The sequence below is a fragment of the Serinus canaria genome, chromosome 25 (genome assembly GCF_022539315.1).
Source record: "Serinus canaria isolate serCan28SL12 chromosome 25, serCan2020, whole genome shotgun sequence".
Classification (NCBI taxonomy): Eukaryota; Metazoa; Chordata; class Aves; order Passeriformes; family Fringillidae; genus Serinus; species Serinus canaria.
In genome coordinates this window covers 14,543,833-14,566,574 of record NC_066338.1, presented here as the reverse complement: position 1 = coordinate 14,566,574, position 22,742 = coordinate 14,543,833, and the positions used below count along the sequence as shown (strand labels likewise).

The 22,742-nt window shown below is 56.0% G+C and overlaps 4 protein-coding genes across 13 annotated transcripts in view; 3 read left to right on the top strand and 1 right to left on the bottom strand.

The window, feature by feature from the left end:
* Positions 1 to 2,748, top strand: part of LOC103825210 (myosin-6-like) — a 26,442-nt gene extending 23,694 nt beyond the window's left edge. Inside the window, exon 35 of the mRNA XM_050984869.1 lies at positions 2,677 to 2,748. Within this exon, the coding sequence (XP_050840826.1) occupies positions 2,677 to 2,748 (72 nt within the window). The remainder of the gene's footprint in view (positions 1 to 2,676) is intronic.
* Positions 2,749 to 6,194: 3,446 nt separating this feature from the next.
* LOC103824761 (NAD(P)(+)--arginine ADP-ribosyltransferase 2-like) lies at positions 6,195 to 11,764 on the top strand. Of its 10 annotated transcripts, none has more exons than XM_050983774.1 (5): positions 6,198 to 6,905; positions 7,004 to 7,021; positions 7,716 to 8,512; positions 9,934 to 10,045; positions 11,296 to 11,736. In XM_050983774.1, the coding sequence occupies exons 1-4, from the start codon at positions 6,889 to 6,891 to the stop codon at positions 10,017 to 10,019; spliced, it is 918 nt and encodes a 305-aa protein (XP_050839731.1). In that variant the 5' UTR covers positions 6,198 to 6,888; the 3' UTR covers positions 10,020 to 10,045; positions 11,296 to 11,736. The 10 variants fall into 10 exon arrangements, 8 of the variants coding, with proteins under 8 accessions (XP_050839733.1, XP_050839731.1, XP_050839730.1 ...); XR_007779569.1 differs by having other exon boundaries at positions 6,199 to 6,905; positions 9,934 to 10,089; positions 10,178 to 11,758; XR_007779568.1 differs by having other exon boundaries at positions 6,199 to 6,905; positions 9,934 to 10,133; positions 10,178 to 11,757.
* A 241-nt stretch (positions 11,765 to 12,005) lies between these two features.
* LOC115484103 (NAD(P)(+)--arginine ADP-ribosyltransferase 2-like) lies at positions 12,006 to 17,245 on the bottom strand. Its single transcript, XM_050984868.1, is given in 5 exon segments — positions 12,006 to 12,016; positions 12,340 to 12,545; positions 15,524 to 15,739; positions 16,451 to 16,542; positions 16,544 to 17,245. Coding segments are annotated over 5 exon segments (1,227 nt in total).
* Positions 17,246 to 21,716: 4,471 nt separating this feature from the next.
* LOC103824763 (NAD(P)(+)--arginine ADP-ribosyltransferase 2-like) lies at positions 21,717 to 22,469 on the top strand. Its single transcript, XM_009100064.4, has one exon. The coding sequence runs from the start codon at positions 21,717 to 21,719 to the stop codon at positions 22,467 to 22,469; it is 753 nt and encodes a 250-aa protein (XP_009098312.2).
* Positions 22,470 to 22,742: the final 273 nt, after the last annotated feature.

Here is a 22,742-nt window from a genome sequence, read left to right as displayed (position 1 = left end):
CACTGCAGACCCCCCCCAAAACACTGTCCCTGCCTGTCCCCACCCCCAGGTCCCCTGAGCCACAGTTCTGTGGCACCTCCAGACATCCCTGAGCCGCCGTTCCCACGTGGGTGTAGCACCAGAACCCCTCGAGCCACTGTCCCTATCTGTCCCCAGACACCCTGAGCCTGTGGCACCCTCAGACCCTCCTGCTCTGAGCCACTGTCCTCATGTGGAGACACTTCAGACCCTCCCCAAGCCACCAGCCCTGCCCATTGCCACCTGCCTGTCCCCACCCCCTTGCCACAGCCCTGCCTGTGGCACCCCCAGACCCTCCCTGCCCTCCCCGTGTGGCCGAGGCCCCATCCTGGTCCTGCTGTAAATAAATTGTCTTGTTCATCTCCCACGGCTCTGGCTCCATCCCAGGACAGTGTCCTGCTGTCCCCCCAGCTCCCAGTGTCCAGGTGGCACCAGGGCAGTCTGGGGACAAGAAGGCTCAGGGGGACCCCAGCAGGACCAGAGGAGGCAGCCAGGTGAGGTTGGGCCCTGTTTCCCGAGGTTTAGGGTGGATTTTGGGGAAATTCCTTCCTGGAAGGGGCCGTGCAGGCCTGGCACAGCTGTCCCAGGCAGGGCTGGAGTCCCCGTCCCTGGGGGATGTATGTGGCACTTGGGGACACGGGGTGGGGTGGCCTTGGCAGTGCCATGAGCAGTGCTGGACCCCCATCCAACCCAACCATTCCACGATTCCTTGATGCCCAGTCCATCCTGGCAGCTCCTGGCACGCTCCTTGGCAGCTCCAGCCCTGGCCAATATTTCTGTCTGCACATTCTCCCTCGGGAAACATTCCCTGCTCTTCCTTTGCTGCTCCCAGGCCTCTCCTGTCTGAGAGATTTTTTAAGAGCAGCTTTTAAGGGTTTTAAGGTGGCACCAGCAAAAGGAGGTTCGAAATAAAAGCAGAAGCACTGTGAGGTTTGTGGGCAAAGCTCTCTCAGTGGTTAAAAACACACAGAGACAAAAATCTAACACTGGTCTAAAGCTAAAATCATCCCGGTCTGACTCAGCCCCGATCTAAAGGGTGAAGGATCCCAGGGGAACGTTCCAGAAGTCACACCCCAAACAGAGAGCTGAGGAGCTGGCAGGGGCAGGTGCTGCGTGCACAGGAGGGCACGGGGGATGCACAGGGGCAGGGTTACACCTGTGAGAAATGCCCCGGGGGGCTCGGGGAGGGGTCGGTGCCTCTGCTCCTCTGCAGGGCTGAGCCCCGAGGGCCGGGGGAGCAGCCCAGGCTCCGAGCAGAGCCAAGGTGGAACCCCTCCAGGGAATGCCGGGCACAGCTCAGGGGCAGGAGAGCTCCAAGGCTCCCAGCAGGCGTTTGCAGGGCACAGCAGAGAGGGTGGACTTTGGCCATGGTTGTTTTCCATCCAGGCTGCAATTCGGGCCAGGAGCTCTCACTGAAAGCTCCACAGAGAAAATGTTCCACTTGGGTTGTTGTTCAGGCAAGAAAAATGAGTTCCCAAGGCCGTTTGTTGGAGGAGGAGCTCGTTATCCAGCAGGAATTTCTGATAAGCTCGGGAGGAGCTTGGCACAGCTGCTGCTCGTTGGGGTCTGAGGGCATTTCTGAGCTCACAGAGCACTGGGGGGGTGCAGCACCCCAGATCCATCTCCCACCTGTCTGTTCCCGGGGCTCCACATCCCACTGCTCTGTTCCTGGGGGTCCAGCTTAAGCCTGTCCCTCTCCCAGAGCTCCCCAGCTCCCTCTCCATCCCCTGTCCCTCTCTCCGCACTCCCTCTCTCTCCCCTGTCCCTCTCTCAGGGCTTCCTCTCTGTCCCCTGTCCCTCTCTTGGGGCTCCCCAGGTCCCTCTCTGTCCCCTGTGCCTCTCCCCAGCTCCCTCTCCATCCCCCGTCCCTGTCCCCAGGTTCCTCTCTGTCCCCTGTCCCTCTCTCGGGGCTCCCCAGGTCCCTCTCTGTCCTCTGTCCCTCTTCCCAGCTCCCTCTCTGTCCTCTGTCCCTCTCTGTCCCCAGTTCCCTCTCTGTCCCCTGTCCCTCTCTGTCCCCAGTTCCCTCTCTGTCCCCTGTCCCTCTCCCCAGCTCCCTCTCTGTCCCCTGTCCCTCTCTCGGGGCTCCCCAGGTCCCTCTCTGTCCCCTGTCCCTCTCCCCAGCTCCCTCTCTGTCCTCTGTCCCTCTTCCCAGCTCCCTCTCTGTCCCCTGTCCCTCTCTGTCCCCTGTCCCTGATTTCCAGAGCATGGGCTGGCTGGTTTGCTGGCTCCGGGCCGCCCCTGACGGAGCAGAGCTGCCCTGGCAGCTTCTCCTCTCTCCCGCCCTCCGGATTCCTCCCTGCGGTTTGTTTATTTCTGTAAATCCCTCCCCAGCACCTGTCGTGTTGCTGCTGTCCCTGTCCCACCCCTGAGGCCATGTGAGTGTCACACGCAGGATCCCCGGGGCTATCCCCGTGTCCCACAGCCCTGGGGCTCCCTCCTGTCTTGGCTGTCCCCGTGTCCTGCTGTCCCCATGTCCCACAACCCTGGGGCTTCCTCCTGTCCCAGCTGTCCCCATGTCCCACAGCCCCTGGGCTGTCCCGGCTGTCCCCGTGTCCTGCTGTCCCCGGGGCTGTCCTCGCTGGCCCCGTGTCCTGCTGTCCTCGGGGCTGCCCTGGCTGTTCCTGTGTCCCACAACCCTGGGGCTGCCTCCTGCCCTAGCTGTCCCCATGTCCCACAGCCACGGGGCTGTCCCGGCTGTCCCCGTGTCCCACACCCTCGGGGCTGCCCTAGCTGTTCCCATGTCCCACAGCCCCGGGGCTGTCCCGGCTGTCCCCGTGTCCCACTGGCCCCAGGGCTGTCCTGGCTGGCCCTGTGTCCTGCTGTCCCCAGGGCTGCCCTGGCCGTCCCCGTGTCCCACTGGCCCCAGGGCTGTCCTGGCTGGCCCTGTGTCCTGCTGTCCCCAGGGCTGCCCTGGCTGTCCCCGTGTCCCACTGGCCCCAGGGCTGTCCTGGCTGGCCCTGTGTCCCACAGCCCTAGGGCTGTCCTGGCTGTTGCCGTGTCCCACAGCCTCGGGGCTGTCCTGGCTGGCCCTGTGTCCCACTGCCCTGGGGCTGTCCTGGTTGTCCCCTTGTTCTGCTGTCCCCTTGGCTGTCCTGGCTGTCCCCGTGTCCCACAGCCCCGGGGCTGTCCTGGCTGGCCCTCTGTCCTGCTGTCCCCAAGGCTGTCCTGGCTGTCCCCGTGTCCTGCTGTCCCCAGGGCTGCCCTGGCTGTCCCCATGTCCCACAGCCCCGGGGCTGTCCTGGTTGTCCCCTTGTCCTGCTGTCCCCAGGGCTGTCCTGGCTATCCCCGTGTCCTGCTGTCCCCAGGGCTGCCCTGGCTGTCCCCATGTCCCACAGCCCCGGGGCTGTCCTGGTTGTCCCCTTGTCCTGCTGTCCCCAGGGCTGTCCTGGCTGGCCCTGTATCCCATTGGCCCCAGGGCTGCCTCATGCCCTGGCTGGCCCCGTGCCCGCAGTGTCAGAGGAGGCACTGGGGGTGCAGCCAGGGACAGGAGCAGCTGCTGGGCCAGTGACGCTGCCAGAGGCCAAGTCCGGAGCCACGGGAGCCCTTCGGGTGCTCCCTATGGAGTGTTGGTTCTGGGGTGGGAGCGGGGCAGGCACTGAGCCCTTCCCACCATGAGACAATTCCACTCGGATCACTCTGCCAGCTCTGGGTCACTACACAGAGGAGATGTGGAGCTGCTGAAGCAAGTCCAGAGGAGGCCATGGAGGTGCTTCGAGGGGTGAAGCCCCTCTGCTGTGGAGACAGCTGGGGGTCTTCAGCCTGAAGAAGGATCCATGAAAACACCAAAGCCCCTTCCACTGGCTTAAGGAGCTCCAGGAGAGCTGGGGACAGACTTTGGACAAGGGCATGGAAGGACAGAAAGGCTCTCTAGTGCCACAGGGCAGAGTCAGATGGGATATTGGGAAGGAATCCTTCCCTGCAACAGTGGCGAGGCCCTGGCACAGGCTGCCCAGAGAAGCTGTGGCTGCCCCACTCCTGGAAGGGTTCAAGGCCTGGTTGGGCGGTGCCTGGAGCAGCCTGGCCCAGGGGAAGATGTCCCTGCCCATGGCAGGGCTGGCACCGGACGGGCTTTAAGGTCGCTCCATCCCAAACCATTGCAGAGCCCCCGGGGCCGGGATGGGGCGGGGCGGGCACTCGGCAGTGCCACCAGCTCGTGCTGCCGCCTGCTGTTGGCACTGGGAACTGCAGCTGGGGGCGGGGCATGCGCAGTGCTGCTGATTTCCCGTGCTCGCTGCTGCCCTCCGGTGGACAATTCCCGAACCACAGCTCCAGGAGATGAGCGGGTAAAGAGGGAAAATCCCTGGTTTGAAAGGAAAAAGAGTTTCCTGAGCGAAACATCAGGGTTTTTAATCAATAAATGGGTGGGGCAGACTCAGGCCCCGTTTCTCTATTTTATTTTTCATCCTTCTTCATCTGTTTGCATTTCTTTTTTTTCCTCCCAATGTTTCTTCTGAAGTGTTACATCAGAACAGGAACTTTGGAACAGGCCCAAAACTGATTGTTCATCCTTTTAAAAATGCAGTGAGTGACCTCCGCCAGCTCCTCAGCCCTTCCTGGTGCTTCAGACCCTTCCCCAGCTCCATCCGTTCCCTGGACACACTGCAGCCCCTCCAGGTCCTTTCTGAGGGGCTGCAGTGAATAAGGAAAAAGGGAGGAATACTTCTCCAGCACCTCATTGAAAACCAAGGTTTGAAAAATAAAGCTTAGACTTGCTTCTAACTAAAACTCCAGGAGCTGCTTTATTTTAGGAAATGAGGCACCCTGCAGGAGAGGCATTAACAGAGCTGTAGCGGATACGTCAGGCGAGCAAGCAGCAAATTTGGGTAAAGTTTTGATACACCAGGCTAGCAAGGATCAAATTTCTGATAAATATTTGATACACCAGGAAAGCCAGGATCAAGGATTTGATACATTTCTTATATGGCAGGTGAGCAAGTGGCAATTTATTGCTACATCAGGTGAGGCAGCCAAGGAGCGTTAGCAGGTGGCCGTGACATTGTCACTCCCAAACCTATCAGGAAGTGCCCAGGTGGCCCCAGGCACTGCCCAGTCTCTGCTGTCCGTGCTGTCCTGTGCTGTCCTGGCTGCTCCAGCCCTCCTCGTGCTGGTCCTGCTGCCCTGACATGGCTCCCTCACTGGGCAGCTCTTGGAGGGGCTTTTCCAGGATGGACGCCATGTTACAGTGACCGTGGTGGCCACGGTGATCTTGGTCACCTTGGTAACCATGGTGGCCACTGTGGCCTTTGTAGTTATGGTAACCACGGTAGCCACAGTGGCCACAGTGACATCATAGATCACTGTGAGCACAATGGCCATGCTGACCATGGTGGTTGCAATGCCCAGAGTGGCCACAGTGGTCATAGAGGCCAAAGTGGCCACAGTGGCCATAGTGGCAATAACAGCCACAGTGGTCACAGTGGGAAAAAGGGGATATAGTGGTCATAATGTCCTAGGTAGCCTTGGTGGCCTCATTTCTTTGGGGATCCTGGTGGCCTTCATCCTGGTGGCCTTCCACAGTGGCTTCCAAGACCACGGTGACCTTGGTGGCCTCATGGCTTAGAGGGTTCCAATGGCCACTGCCATGGCCATGGTAGCCAGGAGAAGCCCCCCAAGGTGGGGGGAGTTCCTGGGGAGGCTCCCACCTGTGGGGACAAAGAGAGGGGTCACGGGGATCATGGGGTGAGAAGGTTAGGGGGGCATCAGGAGAGCCATGGGGGGAGGGACAGAGGTGGTGGGGGGCCCTGAGGGTGTGGGGTCAGAAAGGGCCATAACAAGGTCCATTTCCCCACTACCCAGCCATGTACCATGTACCTTGTCCCACTCCCCCCAGTCCCACTCCCCACTGCTCACTGGGTTGCTGCCACACCTCAGATACCAGCTGGGGTCCCCTATCAGATGACATCTGTGGAGGATCAGCAATGGGACATCCCGCCATGATCAATATGATCAAGTGAAGTCAAATTTATTACAAGAAGAAGCTGTGTTTGTGTTTTGTTCTACTGTTCATGCCCCTCAAGCTAATCCATGATTGGTTAAGCCTGTCTGGGCACGCAGCTCAAGCCTTCAGCTGATTGGTTCGTCTTCTTTCTTCATGCATCTCACTGTGGTTTTTTGTTTCTCCTTCTTACACTCCGCTGTGGTTTTTTGCTCCGTCTTCTTAGCGTGCCCCACATCCTGGACTTGTTTTTCTCCTGAGTAGGCTCTTCCTGTTTTCGAGCTCTCTGGGAAACTATGAAATTCTACTCAGACCCCATAAAGGCTGGCTTGGGCAGTGTGTCCATTTTCCTGCAAAAATACCTCGACAGACATCCCTGCAGGTACCTTGAGCCTGGGGGTGATCTCTTGGGGGAGTGCCTGGGTGACTGAGCTGAACTGAGCTGAGCTGAGCTGAGCTGAGCTGAGCTGCCCAAAGCAGTGGCCGTACGACAGTCCAGGACACACCAGCCTGGGGATTGACAAATCCCTGTGGGAAATGGACTTGCATTAAAGCTGCAGGAGAGGTTCCTTTGAATTCAAAGCCATCACCTCCAGGCATCACTGAAAGGAAACTCTCCCAGGGATTACTGGCAAGTGGATTTTCTGAGCTACCACGCCAACATGGGCTCAGCTATCTCCTGGTGTTGGTGGATCCCTTTTTTGGGGTACGCAGAAGAGCAAAGGTGCCTGCAACCTGTGGAGAAAGAGATAAAGGGCACTCCTGTGAGGGATTTTGGCAAATTTTGTAACACTGATGGAGCAGTGTCTGCCGAAAGTGAAAGCTGAGGCTGAGATCATCTGGGATACAGGGGCATTCAGTGAAAACCCCACTGAGAAAACTCATATTTAGGACTCTCCAGGACCATAAAAGGATTTCAAGAAAGAGGCGGAGCCATGCAAATTATTGCTAGGTAAGGCGCTGTTTCTGTGCTAGGAGAGGGAGAGTGTAACGAAGATTTGTAATCGTGGTGCATATAGACCTTGTGGCAAAATCCCCCCTGACCTGCAGGACCAGGAGAGATCCACTGTGAGTCTGAGCTGATAAAGGATTCCGGCTTTCTGATACCTCCAATTCCATCAGGGAGTTCACTCCGGCTGATTTTGGTATCGGGGCTGGGGGGACCCCTGAGGACTCTTGAAGGGGACACAGGACTGAGGGATTTGGATTGGGGACGTGGGGCGACACTTGGGGATTCACAGGCTTAGGATTGGGGTAATGGGGGGCTCTGGGGGAAAATGAGGGGGGACATGGGATGGTGGGAGTGGGATTGGGGTCATGGGGGGGCTGGGAGACACTGTGGGGGCAGGGGGTGATGCCTGGATTTGGGTTGATATCCTGGGGTGACACTGAAGAAATTGGGGACTGGGAGTGGGATTGGGGTCTGGGGACTGGCTGAGGGGGACCCTGGGGGGCTCAGGGTGTGACCCCAGGATTTGGGTCAGGATCCTGCTGGAGGTGAGGGGACTTGTAGTGATGGGAGTAGGATTGGGCTTCTGGGGGTCCAAGAGGACATGGTACTTTGGGATTGGGATTGGGGTTCCTGGGGGACATTGGTGAGGCCTAAGTAACACCAGGATTCGGGATCAGGGAACCCGGGCATGTCCAGGGGTCTGCTGGCCAGGAGTGCCTCCCTTCCCCTGGGCTGGCCCCACTCCCGTCCCCAGTCTCTCACTAAGGAGCCCTCACCGTGTCTCCTCTGTGTCCCCTCTGTGTCCCCCAGTGTCCCACCCTGGTCCCTGTGGCCTCTCCACTCCATGGCCCCCCTGGCACAGACCCTGGCACTGCTGGCAATGACCGTGGCCACCACAGCTGTGGAGATGGTGACCCTGGACATGGCCCAGGACTCCTTCGATGACCAGTACCGGGGCTGTGGCCCTGCCATGACCGCGGCATTGCCGGCCCTCAACGGCTCCGAGTTCCAGCAGAACCCTCTCTTTGCCCAGGCCTGGGTGAAGGCCAGAGCCAAGTGGCAGAGTCGGGGGTCCCCTGTGTCCCCTCTGTCATCCCCAGCCCAGGCCATCGCCCTCATGGCCTACACGATGGATGACGTGTACAGAGAGTTCAACGCGGCCGTGCGCACGGCTGGGTCCTCCAGCCAGGAATACCGGGACAACTTCCACTTCAAAACGCTGCATTTCCTGCTGACCCAGGCACTGGTGACGTTGAGGGACACTCAGGGACCTCAGTGTCACAACGTGTACTGGGGGGTGCACGGGGTCAGGTTCAAGGCAGAGCACGGTGACATCGTCCGGTTCGGTCAATTCACGTCGGCGTCACAGAGTGAAACAACTGCCAAGGACTTTGGGAATGACACGGTGTTCCATGTGCACACGTGCCGTGGGGTGGGAATCCGGGAATTCTCCAACTATCCTGGCGAGAAGGAGGTGCTGATCTCACCCTTTGAGACCTTTGAGGTCACAAAAGTCAGCCAGGAAGGAGACAGGGTGAGGATCCAGCTCTTCTCCACCGGGATCTTCAGCAACTACAACTGCGAGTGGCTGCAAAGTGACGCTACAGGTGACAGCTTGGGGCGATGGGGACACGCAATGTGGCCCATAGGAAGGCACAGGGACAATGACACTCACTGGGACATAGGGGGACAGGGACATGGGCACCCACTGTGTTTGTGGGGATAGAAGCACCCACTGCTGGAACAAGGACAGGGATACCCTGTGCTGGGGACACTCCCTGGGGGTGGGGGGACAGCAACACCCAGTGCTGGGGACACCCCCTCTGGACAGGGGACACCCATGACAGGGAACAGGGAGTGGGGACACTCACTGAGAGACTGGGGTCAGGGACAGCCCATGCTGGGCACACCAAGTTTGGGGACACCCCTTGTAGGCATGGGGACAGGAATGCCCATGACGGGGCACAGGGATGGGGACCCCCATATCTGGGAGGGGACAGGGACACGCCAGCCAGTGGTGTCAGAGACAGGGACAGGGACAGGGATGTCCCCATTCCAATCCTGTCACTCCCCACCAAAGGCAGCTCTGTGGGGACGGGCACTGTGTGCTGGATGTGGGTGGGCCGGGACCCCCCCATGTCCCTTCCTGAACCCCTGTCACCAATCTCTCACAGTGCCTGTTAACTCCTGGCTAGATGATAACAGGAGCACGACAGAGCCCCCCTTTAAAGCTCTGCAGACACCCAGATATCAGTGGAGATTTGGGGCAGAAACAAAACTCTGCAGCACAGACCTGGGGTGGAACTGGTGTAAATTTATTTGATGGTAAAACTCCCCGAGTCCAGGATCCCAGGCCCTGAACTGAGGGCAAACAACAGCTTATAAATGGGGTGGGGGTCTCAGGGGAGGAAACAATCTCTAGCTAATCAGGAGAGCTGGGGGTGGAACACAAAGGGATGAATACAATGTGCAGACCAATGAAGGGTTTCAAAGAAGGAGAACAGCTTAAGTGAACTCATGGGGTTTCAAAAGGTCCAAAACTGACAGGAAAGTTTCTAAAAGTGGAAGGCAGGTTCAGGAGGAGTTAACAGCTGGGTAGGGGGAGGGGGTTGAAACTTGGCAGGAAGTAGCTAGGTAACAAACAGATAAACTGACACTAAACTAAACTGAACAACATTGAAAAATGAGTCTGTGCCACTCTAAAGTCGGGGGGAGGAAAATACAGAGGGATTACAAAACCACAAATTAAGCAGTGAACATGCCAAATAAAGAAAACACACTACAATACCCTGTCACCCCCTGTCACCTGCCATGGCACCCCCTGACTTCCCCGACCCCTGTCATCCTTAAGCCCACCATGACCCCCTGACCTCCCTGGTGCCTGTAGCCCCTCGTGCCCCCTCCAACAGCCTGTCACCTGTCACCCCATGGCCCTCTCTCTCCTGTCACACCTAACCCCCCATTATGGTCCTCCCCCACCCTGTCACTCCCCCATGATCCCCCTGACGTCCCTCTCTTTGTCCCCCAGGTGGCAGCGTCCCCAGGGCCCCCTTCCACGTCGGAGGACTCCTCCTGGCCACCACAGCCTTGGCAGTGGCCACCGGCATCCTCTGAGCTACGAGACCACCACAGCCTCCAAGGTCATTGTCATCACTGTGGCAACCATGGCCACCATGGCACCAAGGTCACTGTCATCACTGTGGCAACCATGGCCACCATGGCACCAAGGTCACTGTCATCACTGTGGCCACCACGATCACCATGGCACCAAGGTCACTGTCATCACTGTGGCCACCACGATCACCATGACCACCATGACCCCCTGAGAAACGAGGCCACCAAGGCTACGAAGACCACCACTGCCATTATGGCCACCTTAGCAGCTATTGCCACCATGAGGTCACTGTGGCCGCCACAGCCACTCTGGCCACCAAATTTTGTTTTTGGGGGGTTGTCTTTTGCATCTAATCCTTCTCCTTATTAAGGGTTGTAGCGGCTGTTGCAGGGTGCGGTTGATTAGTGTGTTTGAGGTTTTCTTTTGTATCTTTGGTGCTTGTTATAATTTATTTAGGGGGAATGTTGTTAGTGTTTGTTTATTCGGTGCTGTTGGCGGCGGATCCTTATCGTGAAGCTTGGGCTAGTTGGGGGGTTGTTGGTTATGGTTTTGGGATAGGTTTGGTTGTTGTGGTGTCGCCTGCTATGGGGCCTGTGAGTGGATGCGGGGACGGTGAATAATGGGGGTCTGTTGTCGCTTCAGTTGGATTTTAGTGGGGTGGCTATGCTTTATTCAGAGGAGGTGGGGTTGCTTTTAGTTGGGGGTGAGGGTTGTTGTTGACGTTGTTTGTGGTGCTGGAGCTTTTCCAGGGGTTATCTCTAGGGGCAATTCAGGCTGTTTGTGGGGCGAAGGGTCAGGAAGAAGTTTAGCTTAAAATGCCAACTTTGGGAGTTGGAGATGAAGGTTTGAGTCCTTTCTTCCTGAAGTAATGGGGTAACAGTAGGGAAACTCGAAGAAGGGGTTTAGTCTTCAATCTTTGGCTTACAAGACCAATGTTTTTATAAATTAGAAGAGTTAATTAGAGTTGGAGTAGTTTGATTTCTATGGCGGCCACAAGGGGGAATGAAACTAGAATGATTGTGAAGCAGGTGAGTGAGGCTAGTTGGCCGATAATGGTGAAGGGGTGTTCTGCTGGTTGTTCTGCCCACTCAGGTTAGGATGAGGACATTGGCAACTAGGGCTCAGAACAGGATTTGTGATAGAGGGCGGAAAGTTATTGAATGTAGTTTTGATGTGTGTGGGAGCATCCCCAGGGCTTCCTTCCAACTTGGAGGACACAGCCCTGGCAGTGGCAACCAGCATCCTCTGAGCCACAAGACCACCACAGCCTCCAAGGTCACTGTGGTCACTCTGGCAACCATGGCTACCATGATCACTAAGGACACTGTCGTCACTGTGGCCACCCCGATCACCAAAACCCCCACAATCCCTAAAGAAACAAGGCCACCAAGGCTACCAAGGCCACCACAGCCACTATGGCCACCTTGGCAGCAATTGCCACCATGAGGTCACTGTGGCCACCACTGTCACTGTGGCACTACGGCCACCACAGCCACTCTGGCCACTATGATCAAAATCACCACCAAGGCCGCTGTGACCACCGTGATCACCTAGAATCCTTCAGCCACAAGGCTACCACTGCCACCATGGCTACCAATATCATTTTGCAAAGCAATTCTAATAAAATATTCTATCAAAACAATTCCATTAAAGAAATCTGACAAAGCCAGGAAAAAGTGACAATTCCTAAGCAGGGCTCGATGTCACTCCCCACACCAAAACTCATGGGAATGTCTCTTTCTCTCAACCTCAAGGAGGATCCTTGGGGAGCGTCCCCTTCCTGAAGGAGCAACCTCATGCACATTTCATTCCAAGCAGGAATATGGGAAAGGAATCTCAGTCTTAGAGGGGACTGGATGTTCCCAGGGTCAGCTGATGGATGGCCATGCCCAGCTCTGGTGCTTCAGCCTCAGTTGTCAATTCAGGGTTGGTGATTTGGGCAGGATTTCTTCCAACTCAGCACCAAAATCAGCACAAGATCCCTCTCAATTCTGCCCTGATGGCCACAAATGGGGCATTGACCCTTGGGCACATTCCAGACAGAGCATCCAGCCACATCCTGCACTTCAGGAGGATGTTAAAGGCTGGAAATTGGGAGGTTGAAGAGGGCAAGGGCAGATCCTGCCCCCGGGGAGGGACAGTCCCCAGTCCCCAGTCCCCAGTCCAGGCTGGGGTGGACTTTCTGGAGCAGCTGTGGAGAAGGACCTGGGGGTGCTGGTGAGTGACCAGTGGAGTTGGCCGAGTGTCCTAGGACCAGAAGGGACCCAGGGGGTGTTGGAAAGAGTGGGGCCAAGAGGTCAGGGTCTCTCCATCCCAAACCATTGCAGAGCCCCAGGAACTCGAAGCTATTGAGGGCCAGCAAGGCCTCAGTCATGGCAGGGCCACAGTTGAGGTACTGGTCATCAAAGGAGTCCTGGGCTATGTCCAGGGGCAATTCCATGATGGCTGCAGTGGCCACGGTCATTGCCAGCAGTGCCAGGGTGTGAGCCATGGAGAAGAGAGGCCACAGTGGCCAGTGTGGGACACTGGGGGACACAGGGGGGACATAGAGGACAGACTGTGTGACTCCTGTAGGAAGCTGAGGGACACTGGGGGACACCAGAGGATGATGAGGAGACACTGATGGGCAGCAGGGGACACTGATGGGACAAAGGGGACCCTGAGGGACATGGAGGGATGTGGGGAGGTTTCCTTGGTGAGGGACTGTAGAGAGACAGTGGGGGGAACCTGGGGAGGGGGTTAGGCTTATCCAGGAGAGCCCTGCACACATCCTGGGACCCTGATCCCAAATCCTGGCATCACTCTTGGATGGCTTGGTGTCCTCCAGTCCCCCCAGGGACTGCAATCCCACTCCCACATTTTTGTGTCATTTCCCTGGGGTCCCCTCTGCCCCCCTCATGACCCAATCCAATCCAAGGGTCACTCCCTGACCCCCCCAGTGTCGGTCTTGCCCCACACTCCAACCCCACTCCCTGTCTGTTGTCCTCTTTGGAGTTGTTGGAAATGATTCCCCCCAGGACCCCAACCCAAATGCAGGGACCACCCCCTGCCCCCTGCAGTGTCCTCCAGCCCTCCCATGGCCCCAGTCACACTCCCAGTTCCCCTCTGCTGCCCCACAGAGCTCAGTGAACCCCAGTCCCTTGTCCCCCAGTGTCCCTCAGCTTCCCCCAGGAGCCCAACCCCAGGTCACATTCCCCTCCAGGGTCCCCCCCCCCGATGGTCCCAGGGCCCCAATCCTGATGTCGTGGTCCCCTTTCCCCCCTCCCAGCCCCCCCAAATAAGGTTTTCCCAGTGCCCACCAGCCCCTGATACTGAAAGTGGTCAGTTCCCTGATGGAACTGGAGCTATCAGAAAGCCGGAATTCTTTATCAGCTTGGATTCACAGCAGATCTCTCCTGGTCCTGCAGCTCAGGGGGGACTTTGACACACAGAATTTATCTATCATAATCATAAATATTCATTGAAACGGGTTTCCTATCTAATACAGAAAGAGCACTTTCTCAAGAAATAACTTGCATGGCTTCACCTCTCTCTGGAAATCCTCCTATTGTCCTGGAGAATTCCTGAACAGTAATCAGGAAGCCATTTCAATGAGTGCCCAAATACCCCACATGACAAATCCTCAGACTTTCACTTTAGGCAGGTGCTGATCCTTCTATGTCAGAGAACTTGTCCAAAACCCCACTGGAGTTCCCTTTATCTCTTTCTCCACTGCTTCCAGCCACTTTTATTGTCCTCTCTAAATACTTTTACATCTTTTATCATTTGTTCCTGTCATAATTTAAGCTCGATCCAGCACCTTCAGCATGTGAGGAAAAGCCACACTACGAAAAGCCAAATGTTCACAAAGTAGTCTTGAAACTTGATTCAAACAAAGGGACAGAGTTTCCACAGCCATCCCCCCGAGGGGTTTCTCTCTCAAGATTTTGGAGAGCACAGCCTCCTTTTATCCCAAACTCCTGGCTGCAAGTTGCCCTCTCCCTTCCCCATTGGCTGAGGTACCAGGAAGGTGCAGCTGTCCCAAACCACCTACCCCACATCCCCCTTGAAACTGTCATTTTCTCCCAAAGTTCAGAATTTCAGGCTGTCTGGGTTATGGAATAGACTGTGTGGGCACCCATTTCTCTTATTACCCAAAAGTTCAGGACTTCAAACTTTCTGGTAAAGCCACCAGGGTGCTGTGACAAATATCATGTCTTGTCATGTAGAGATATAAATACCCATTTTGAAGACACTGACACCAATTTCTCTTAAAGACCCCCAACCCTCTGAGTCATTTTTCAAAGACATCACCACCCATCTTTCCTAGAAAATCCTTCCCAGTGACGGTGGTGATGCTCTGGCACAGGCTGCCCAGAGAAGCTGTGGCTGCCCCATCCCTGGAAGGGTTCAAGGCCAGGTTGGGCGGTGCCTGGAGCAGCCTGGCCCAGGGGAAGATGTCCCTGCCCATGGCAGGGCTGGCACCGGACGGGCTTTAAGGTCGCTCCATCCCAAACCATTGCAGAGCCCCCGGGGCCGGGATGGGGCGGGGCGGGCACTCGGCAGTGCCACCAGCTCGTGCTGCCGCCTGCTGTTGGCACAGGGAACTGCAGCTGGGGGCGGGGCATGCGCAGTGCCGCTGATTTCCTGTGCTCGCTGCTGCCCTCCGGTGGGCAATTCCCAAACCTCGACTCCCAGAATTCCCAAATCCCAGAATGGGTCAGGCTGGAAGAACCTGGAGTGGGCACCTGGCACAACCTCCCAGATCAGGCAGCATCATCCCTGAACACAGAATTGTGTCCAGAGCAGCCCAAAACAGTGCACAGAACTTGACAGAGTTGGACACGGCACTCCTGATGTGTCTCCCTGGGCAGGACCGAGGGGCATGGTCACTCCCTGACCTCCTGGCCCTGCTCTTCCTGATGCCCCCTGGATCCCTCCTGGCCCCAGGCCACACTGCCAGCTCCAATGGTCAACCACCAGCACCCCAAGGTCCTTCTCCAGAGCTGCTCCAGCAGGTCCCATCCAGCCTGGTCTGAGACTGGGGATTGTCCCTCCCAAAGGGACAAGACCTGCCCTTCCCTTTTTAATTTCCCAACTTCCAGCCTTTAAGGTCTCCCTGAACTGTAGGATATGGCAGGATGCTCTGCCAGGAAAGTGGCCAATGGTCAATGCCCCCTTTGTGGCCATTGGGGCTGGCTGGGAGAAGCCTTTGGGGCTGATTTTGGTGCTGAATTGGGCTAAAACCAGCCCAAGTCCCCAACCCTGAATTGACAACTGAGGGTGAATCACCAGAGCTGGGTCTGGCTGTCCATTGGCTGAAATGAAATGTCTGTAAGGTTCCTCCCTCAGAAAGGTGATCCTCCCAAGGATTCTTCTTGAGGCAGAGAAAAAGAGACATTCCCACGAGTGTTGGTGTGGGGAGTGACATGGAGCCCTGCTTAGGAATTGTCACTTTTTTCTGGCTTTGACAGATTTATTTAATGGAATTGTTACGACTGAATTATTTAATAGAATTGTTTGCGCAATGGCCTTGGTGGTCACAGTGGTCACAGTGGCTGTGGTAGCCTTGTTACAGGGAGTCTTGGTGATCGTGGTGACCACAGCTGCCACAGTGACCACAGTGACCTCAGTGACCTTGGTGGCCTCATGGCTCAGAGAATTCCAGTGGCCACTTCCAGGGCTGTGGTGGCCAGGAAGAGTACTCCCAGGTGGAAGGGGGCCCTGTGGCTGGTCCCACCTGGGAGACAAAGAGGGGGTGAGTGAGTGAGAACATGTGGGGAGTGAAGGGGTCAGTTATGGCCATAATTTTGGGGGGGGTGGGTGACAGGTGAATTGGGGGCCATGACATGACAGGGTGTGTGCTGGTGCATAGGGGGTACAGGGGGGTCATGGTGGGCTTAGGGCTAAAGGAGTACAGGGATTCAGGGAGTGCCATGGGAGGTGACAGGGGGTGCCAAGGGGTGTCCCAGCTCACCCGTGTCCAGCACACAGGGCTCACCCTCACAGCACTGCCTTTGGTGGGGAGTGACAGGATCAGAATGGGGACATCCCTGTCTCTGTCCATCTCCCTGTTCCTGTTGTCCTCTGGCAGGGGTGTCCCTGTTCGTGTCCCCCCCAGAAGTGGGGATCTCCATCTCTGTGCCCTATAATCCACATTCCTGTCCCCCTTCCCACAAGGGGTGTCCCTAAACTTGATGTCCCCAGCATGTGGCGTCCCTGTCCCCAAACTCTCAGTGGGTGTACCCACCCCCTGTGCCCTGTGCCCACCCCCTGTGCCCTGTCATGTGTGTGCCGTGCACACTGTGGGTGTCCCCAGCACCGGGTGTCCCTGTCTTTGTTTCCAGCTGTGGATGTCCTTGTCCCAGCACACACACTGAATGCCCATGTCCCCCATCCCAAGTCAGTGTCATTGTCCCCTGTGCCTTACCATGGGGGTCCCCATGCTCACAGTGGGTATCCCCATGGCCCCAGTATGACCACTGTGTCATCACCCCACAGCCATGCACAGCTGTGTTTGCTGTAGGTCCCGGTGGAGCGGAGGACTGATCCTTGTCTTCTTCCCATTCTGAGTGACTTTGGTGACCTTGAAGGTCTCAAAGGGAGGGATCAGCACCTCACGGTTCCTAGGATCGTAGGAAAAAAACTGGATGTCCACACCATGGCACGTGTAAACAACAAATAAGGTGTCTCTTCCGTATTTCTGGGCAATCTCTTTGCTCAGTGACGTCGATGTGAATTGACCAAACCGGACACTCTGGCCAGGCTGCGTCTTGAATTGAACGTCACGCACACCCCTGAACACGTGGTGACACTGCTCATTCTTAACATGCTTCAGCGTCACCACGGCATCAGTCAGCAGGAAATGCAGCGTTTTGAAGTGGAAGTTGTTCTGGTATTCCTCACGGGAACTCCCAGCCACACGCACGGCCGCGTTGAACTCCTTGTAGAGGTGCTTCATTGTGTAGGCCATGAGAGCCACGGCCTGCCATGGGGACACCAGAGGGAAAACAGGAGAGCCCCGCTTGCGCCACTCAGCATCAGCATGATACCAGCCCCAGGCAAAGTGAGGATTCTTCTGGTACTCGAAGTTGTAGAGGGCTGGCAAGGCCGAAGCCATGGCAGGGGTACAGCCCCGGTACTGGTCATCGAAGGAGTCCAGAGCCATGTCCAGGGGCACCTCTGTGATGGTCACGGTGGCCGCGGTCATTGCCAGCAGTGCCAGGGTGTGAGCCAGGAGGGTCATGGTGGGGAGAGGCCACCACGAGCAGTGTGGGACACTGGGAGACAAAGAGGGACACACTCAGGGGACAATTAGGGCACACGGGGGTATATGGGAAGGATTTCTCTGTGAGGGGCTGAGGAGGGGAACTGGGGTCAGCCATAAGGCAGAGGGGGAGCTTCGGCTAGAAGACTCCTGGACACATCCTGGGATGCTGATCTCAAATCCTGGGATCATTCCTGGACTCCCAACAGAACCCCAGGACAACAATCCTACTCCCATGGTCCCATGTCCTCAACACTTAGAGTACTCCTGGAACCTCAGGAATTTAATTCAAATTCCGCAGTCACTCCCTGACCCCCAGGATCTCAATCCCACTCCAGCAATGCCCCCCTGGACCCCACATCTGCGTCCCCCTACCAGAGTCGTCCCTGTGCCAACCAGCCCCACAAGCCTACTCCCCATCCCATATCAGTTCCCCCTCTAGTGCCATCCCCCTACTCCCAGTCTCGTCTCAGTTCAACACTAGTGCCACCCAGCCCAAACCTTGGGAACAATCCCTGACCTCCTCAGTGTCCCCTCAGTGTCCCACCAGCCCCCCATCCCAAACCCAGCCTTGTGTTTACACTTTCATTGTCTCCCCCAATATTCCCCTTGACCTCAATCCTGTCCCCATACCTCTTTAGACCTTTTGTGAACCAGGGCCCTTCTGGCACTTCACCCAAATTCCTAAAGCCACTCACTCACACCACCCTCCCCTGCCCCCAATGTCCCCCAGGTCCCTCTCCCAGACCCAAGTCCCACTCCAAGTCCCGTTACCCATTTCATGGCACTGCAGTCATTCCTGGACTCCTCTTAGACCCCCAGGACAACATTCCCACTCCCAGAGCCCAATGTCCTCCACTCTAAGTGTCCTCCTAGAACCCCAGGAAATTATATCAAATTCAGGGGTCACCCCCTGTGTCCCTAGAAGTACCCACCAAGATCCCAATCCCACTCTGACAATGTCCCCCTGAACCCCACGGCTGTGTCCCCCACAGTGTCGTCCCTGTGCCCACAAGCCCCACAACCCTACTCCCAGTCTCGTCTCAGTTCACCCCTAGTGCCACCCAGCCCAAACCTTGGGAACAATCCCTGACCTCCTCAGTGTCCCCTCAGTGTCACACCAGCTCCCCTGTGCCAATCCCAGTCCTGTGTTTGCCCTTCCATTGTCCCCTCAGTGCTCCCCAGGAACTCAATCATGCTCCCAATCCTCTCCAACCCTCTTGGGACCCCAGACCATTCTGTGATTTCACTGAAATTCCAAAAGCTACTCCCTCACCAGCCCCAGTGTCCCCCAGGTCCCTCTGCCAGACCCAAGTCCCAAACCCAGTCCCATTACCCATTTCATGTCACTCCAGGACTCCAACCCAAATCCAGAGGTCACCCCTGCTCCCATAATGTCCCCCTGGAGTCCCTCATGGCCCCACCTCGCAATCCCAGTCCCAAGTCCCTCCCTCAAATGTCCCCAGTGTCCCCCCAGCCCCTGATACCGAAATTGGCCGGAGTGATCTCCCTGATGGAACTGGAGGAAGCAGAAATCCGGAATTCTTTATCAGCTCAGACTCACAGTAGATCTCTACTGGTCCTGCAGCTCAGGGGGGATTTTGCCATGGGCTATTTATCCATCATAATAATAAATATTCATTAGAAGGGTCTTCTTAATTAATGCAGATACATCATGTTCTCTGGAAATAATTTGCATGTTTCTGCCTCTTTCTGGAAGTCCTTTTATGGTACTGGAGGGCCATCCAAAGGGGTTTCTGGGTGTGGTTTTCACTGAGTGCCACAATATGCCAGATGACCTTTCCTGCAACTTCTGCTTTTTGCAGGCAATGCTCCTTCTGTGGTCCAGAACTTGCAAAATATCTCCACCGGAGTTTCTTTATCTGTTTCTCCATGAATTCCATCCACATTCATCCTGGTTATCTACACTTCTACCTCCTTTACTTGCTTTTGCCCATTCATCTTTAAGCTCTATCTAGACCTATGAAGGAATAAATTTTTTGTTCTCTCTCTTATTGCTCACAGCCCAGATCCCCAGTCCCACTGCCACAGTCCCATGCAAACATGGGAACTCACTTGCCATCTACTTTGAGCATTGCTCATGCCCATGGAGCCATATGGAGAGATAGAATTCAATTCACAGCACAGGGATCTCCAATTAAATATAAACAACAAATATTATTCCTCCTTGACTCCACCCAGCTGCCCAAAGCAGTGGCTGTACTACAATCCAGGGCAAACCAGATTGGGAATGGACAAATCCCTGTGGGAAATAGACTTGCAATAAAACTGCACGAGAGGTTCCACAACAAAGCATCCTGGTGTTAATTCCTGAGAAAGGAGTTTCACTGCCAGAGGTGAGGCCTGGAGAGAGTTGGGCAGATTGAAAATTGGCTGTTTATCTAAAAGCCCACAATAAAGAGGGTGTGTGGGTGGGTGAGAGGTAACTCCCAATAACCAGGTCAGGCCCTCCCCAGCTGATGCTGCAATTTGTAAAGGAGAAAAGCACCAGCAAAGCTCTGGGGAATCGATGCAATGGGGATTCATCTGTGGCCTCAGATCCTCAGTGACCTATAGGACAAAACTGTCAGGTGTGTTACAGAGCAATGCCTGATGTGTTTTCAAAAGAACCCTTTCAATTCAAAACCATCACCTCCAGCCATCACTGAAAGAGAAAGACCCCCGGGGGATCACTGGCAAATGGATTTTCTGAGCTACCAGGCCAACATGGGCTCAGCTATCTCCTGGTGTTGGTGGATCCCTTTTACGGGGTCCAGATCTTCTCCTGACACACCAGCAAGGCCAGGGAAGTCACGCATGCACTCCCCCAACAGATCATTCTCCTGGCTCAAGTCACCTACAGGGATGTCATCTCATAAGGGACCCCAACTGGTATCTGAGGTGTGGCAGCAACTCAGTGAGAAGTGGGGAGTGGGACTGGGGGGAATTGGGGGAACATGAAAAACTGAGATTAGGGTTGTGGGGAGAGAGCAATAAGAGAGAGAATAGAAAGTTTCAGATTCCTTAATGGTGCTGGATAGAGCTTAAAGATGAACAGGCAAAAACAAGGAAAGGAGGTAGAAATGTGGATACCAGGATGAACGTGGATGGAATTCATGGAGAAACAGATCAAGGAACTCCAGTGAGCATCTTTTGCAAATTCTGGACCACAGAAAGAGCAGCGCCAGCAAAAAGCAGAAGTTGCAGGAAAGGCCATCTGGCATATTGTGGCACTCAGTGAAAACCACACCCAGAAACCCCTTTGGATGACCCTCCAGTACCATAAAAGGACTTCCAGAAAGAGGCAGAAGCATGCAAATTATTTCCAGAGAAAGTGATGTATCTGCATTAGTTAAGAAGCCCCTTCTAATGAATATTTATAAATGTGGTGGGTAAATAACCTGTAGCAAAATCCCCCCTGAGTTGCAGGACCAGGAAAGATCTACTGTGAGTCCAAGCTGATAAAGAATTCCAGATTTCTGCTTCCTCCAATTCCATCAGGGAGCTGACTCGGGCCAATTTCGGTATCAGCGGCTGGGGGGACAATGGTGTCATTTGAGGTGGGGACATGGAACTGGGATTGTAGGGTGGTTCCATGGGGGGGTCCAGGGCAGATGTTGTGGGGGGGCAGGGAGTGACCCCCAGATTTGGGTTGGAGTTCTGGGGTGAATCCAAAAGTGTCAAGCGACTGGGAGAGGGCTGAGGAGGACATGGGGGCTGAGGGAGTGGCTTTTGGGATTTAGTTGGGGTTTGTAATCAGCCCGGCACTACAAGAGATTTGCAGAGCATTGGGAGCAGGATTGAGTTCCCGGGGAGCACTGGGGGGACATCAGAAGGGTAAACACAGGACTGGGATTGGGAATGGAGATTGGTGGGGCACTGAGGGGACGCTGGGGAGGTCAGGGAGTGTCCCCAGGATATGGGCTGGGGAACAGTAGAGGGGCTGGGGTGACACTAAGGGTGAAGGGACACAGGGATGGGAATGGTGTTGTGGGGCTTGTGGGCACAGGAGTGACACTGGGGGAGTGGGACACAGCAGTGGGGTCCAGGGGGGCTTTGTGGGAGTGGGCCTGGGGTCCTGGGGGACAATGCTGGGGGGACAGGGAGTGACCCCACAATTTGAATCCTGGTCCTGGGGGCTGGGAGGCTGCTAATAGTTGACGATATGAGACCATGGGAGTGGGATTTTTGTCCTGGGGGTCTGAGGGACCCTGGGGAGTGCTGGAATGACCCCAGGTTTTCAGATCAGCATTTCAGGATGTGTCCAGGGGTCTTCTAACCAGACCTGCCCCTATTCCCACGGGCTGACCCCTTCCCTACCTCAGCCCCTCACGGGAGGGACACTTCCTATGTACCCCTGTGTGCCCTAATTGTCCCTTCAGTGTGTCCCCTTTTTTCTCCTAGTGTCCCCTACCAGCCCCTTGGCTTCTCCTGGAGGCTTTTCCCCACCATGGCCCTCCTGGCTCACACCCTGGCACTGCTGGCAATGACCATGGCAACTGCCATTGCCATCAAGGTGGTGCCCCTGGACATGGCCAGGGACTCCTTCGATGACCAGTACCGGGGCTGTGGCCCTGCCATGACAGCGGCGTTGCCAGCCCTCTTTAACTTCGAGTTCCAGGTTAATCCTCTCTTCACCCAGACCTGGGTGAAGGCCGAGGCTGAGTGGCACAAGCGGGGATCTCCTGTGTCCCCTCTGGTGTCCCCAGCCCAGGCCGTTGCTCTCATGGCCTACACAACAAAGGACATTTACAAGGACTTCAACGCGGCCGTGCGTGCAGCCGGGCGCTCCCGCCAGGAGTACCAGAACAACTTCCACTTCAAAACGCTGCATTTCCTGCTGACCCAGGCACTGGTGAAACTGAAGCAGGCTCAGAACAGGCATTGTCACCGCGTGTTCCGGGGTGTGCGTGACGTCCGGTTCCAGGCACGGCGTGGCCAGAGGGTCCGGTTTGGTCAATTCACATCGACGTCGCTGAGCAAAGAGGTCGCCCAAAAATACGGGACGGACAGCATATTCGAGGTTCAGACGTGCCACGGTGTGGACATCCAGGCTTTTTCCTTCTATCTGAGCAACCGAGAGGTGCTGATCCCGCCATACGAAACCTTCAAGGTCACCAAAGTCACTCAGGATGGGAAGAGAGCAAGGATCAGTCTCCGCTCCACTGGAACCTTCAGCAAACACAACTGTGCATGGCTGTGAGGTGACAGTGGAGGGAACAATCTGGGGGATGGGGACAACCACTGTGGCCTTGGTGACACACATGATATAGCATGGTGATGCATGGGGACAGGGACAAGGGCAACCACTGTGTGTGTGCAGGACAAGGACACCCGCAGCTAGGGACAAGGCAGAGACAGTCACGGCTTGGGACACCCAGTATGGGGATAGGGGACACACATCACAGGGCACAGCAGGTGAGGACACTCACTGCCAGCTGTGGGGACACTCACTGAGAGTGTGGAGACAGAGACA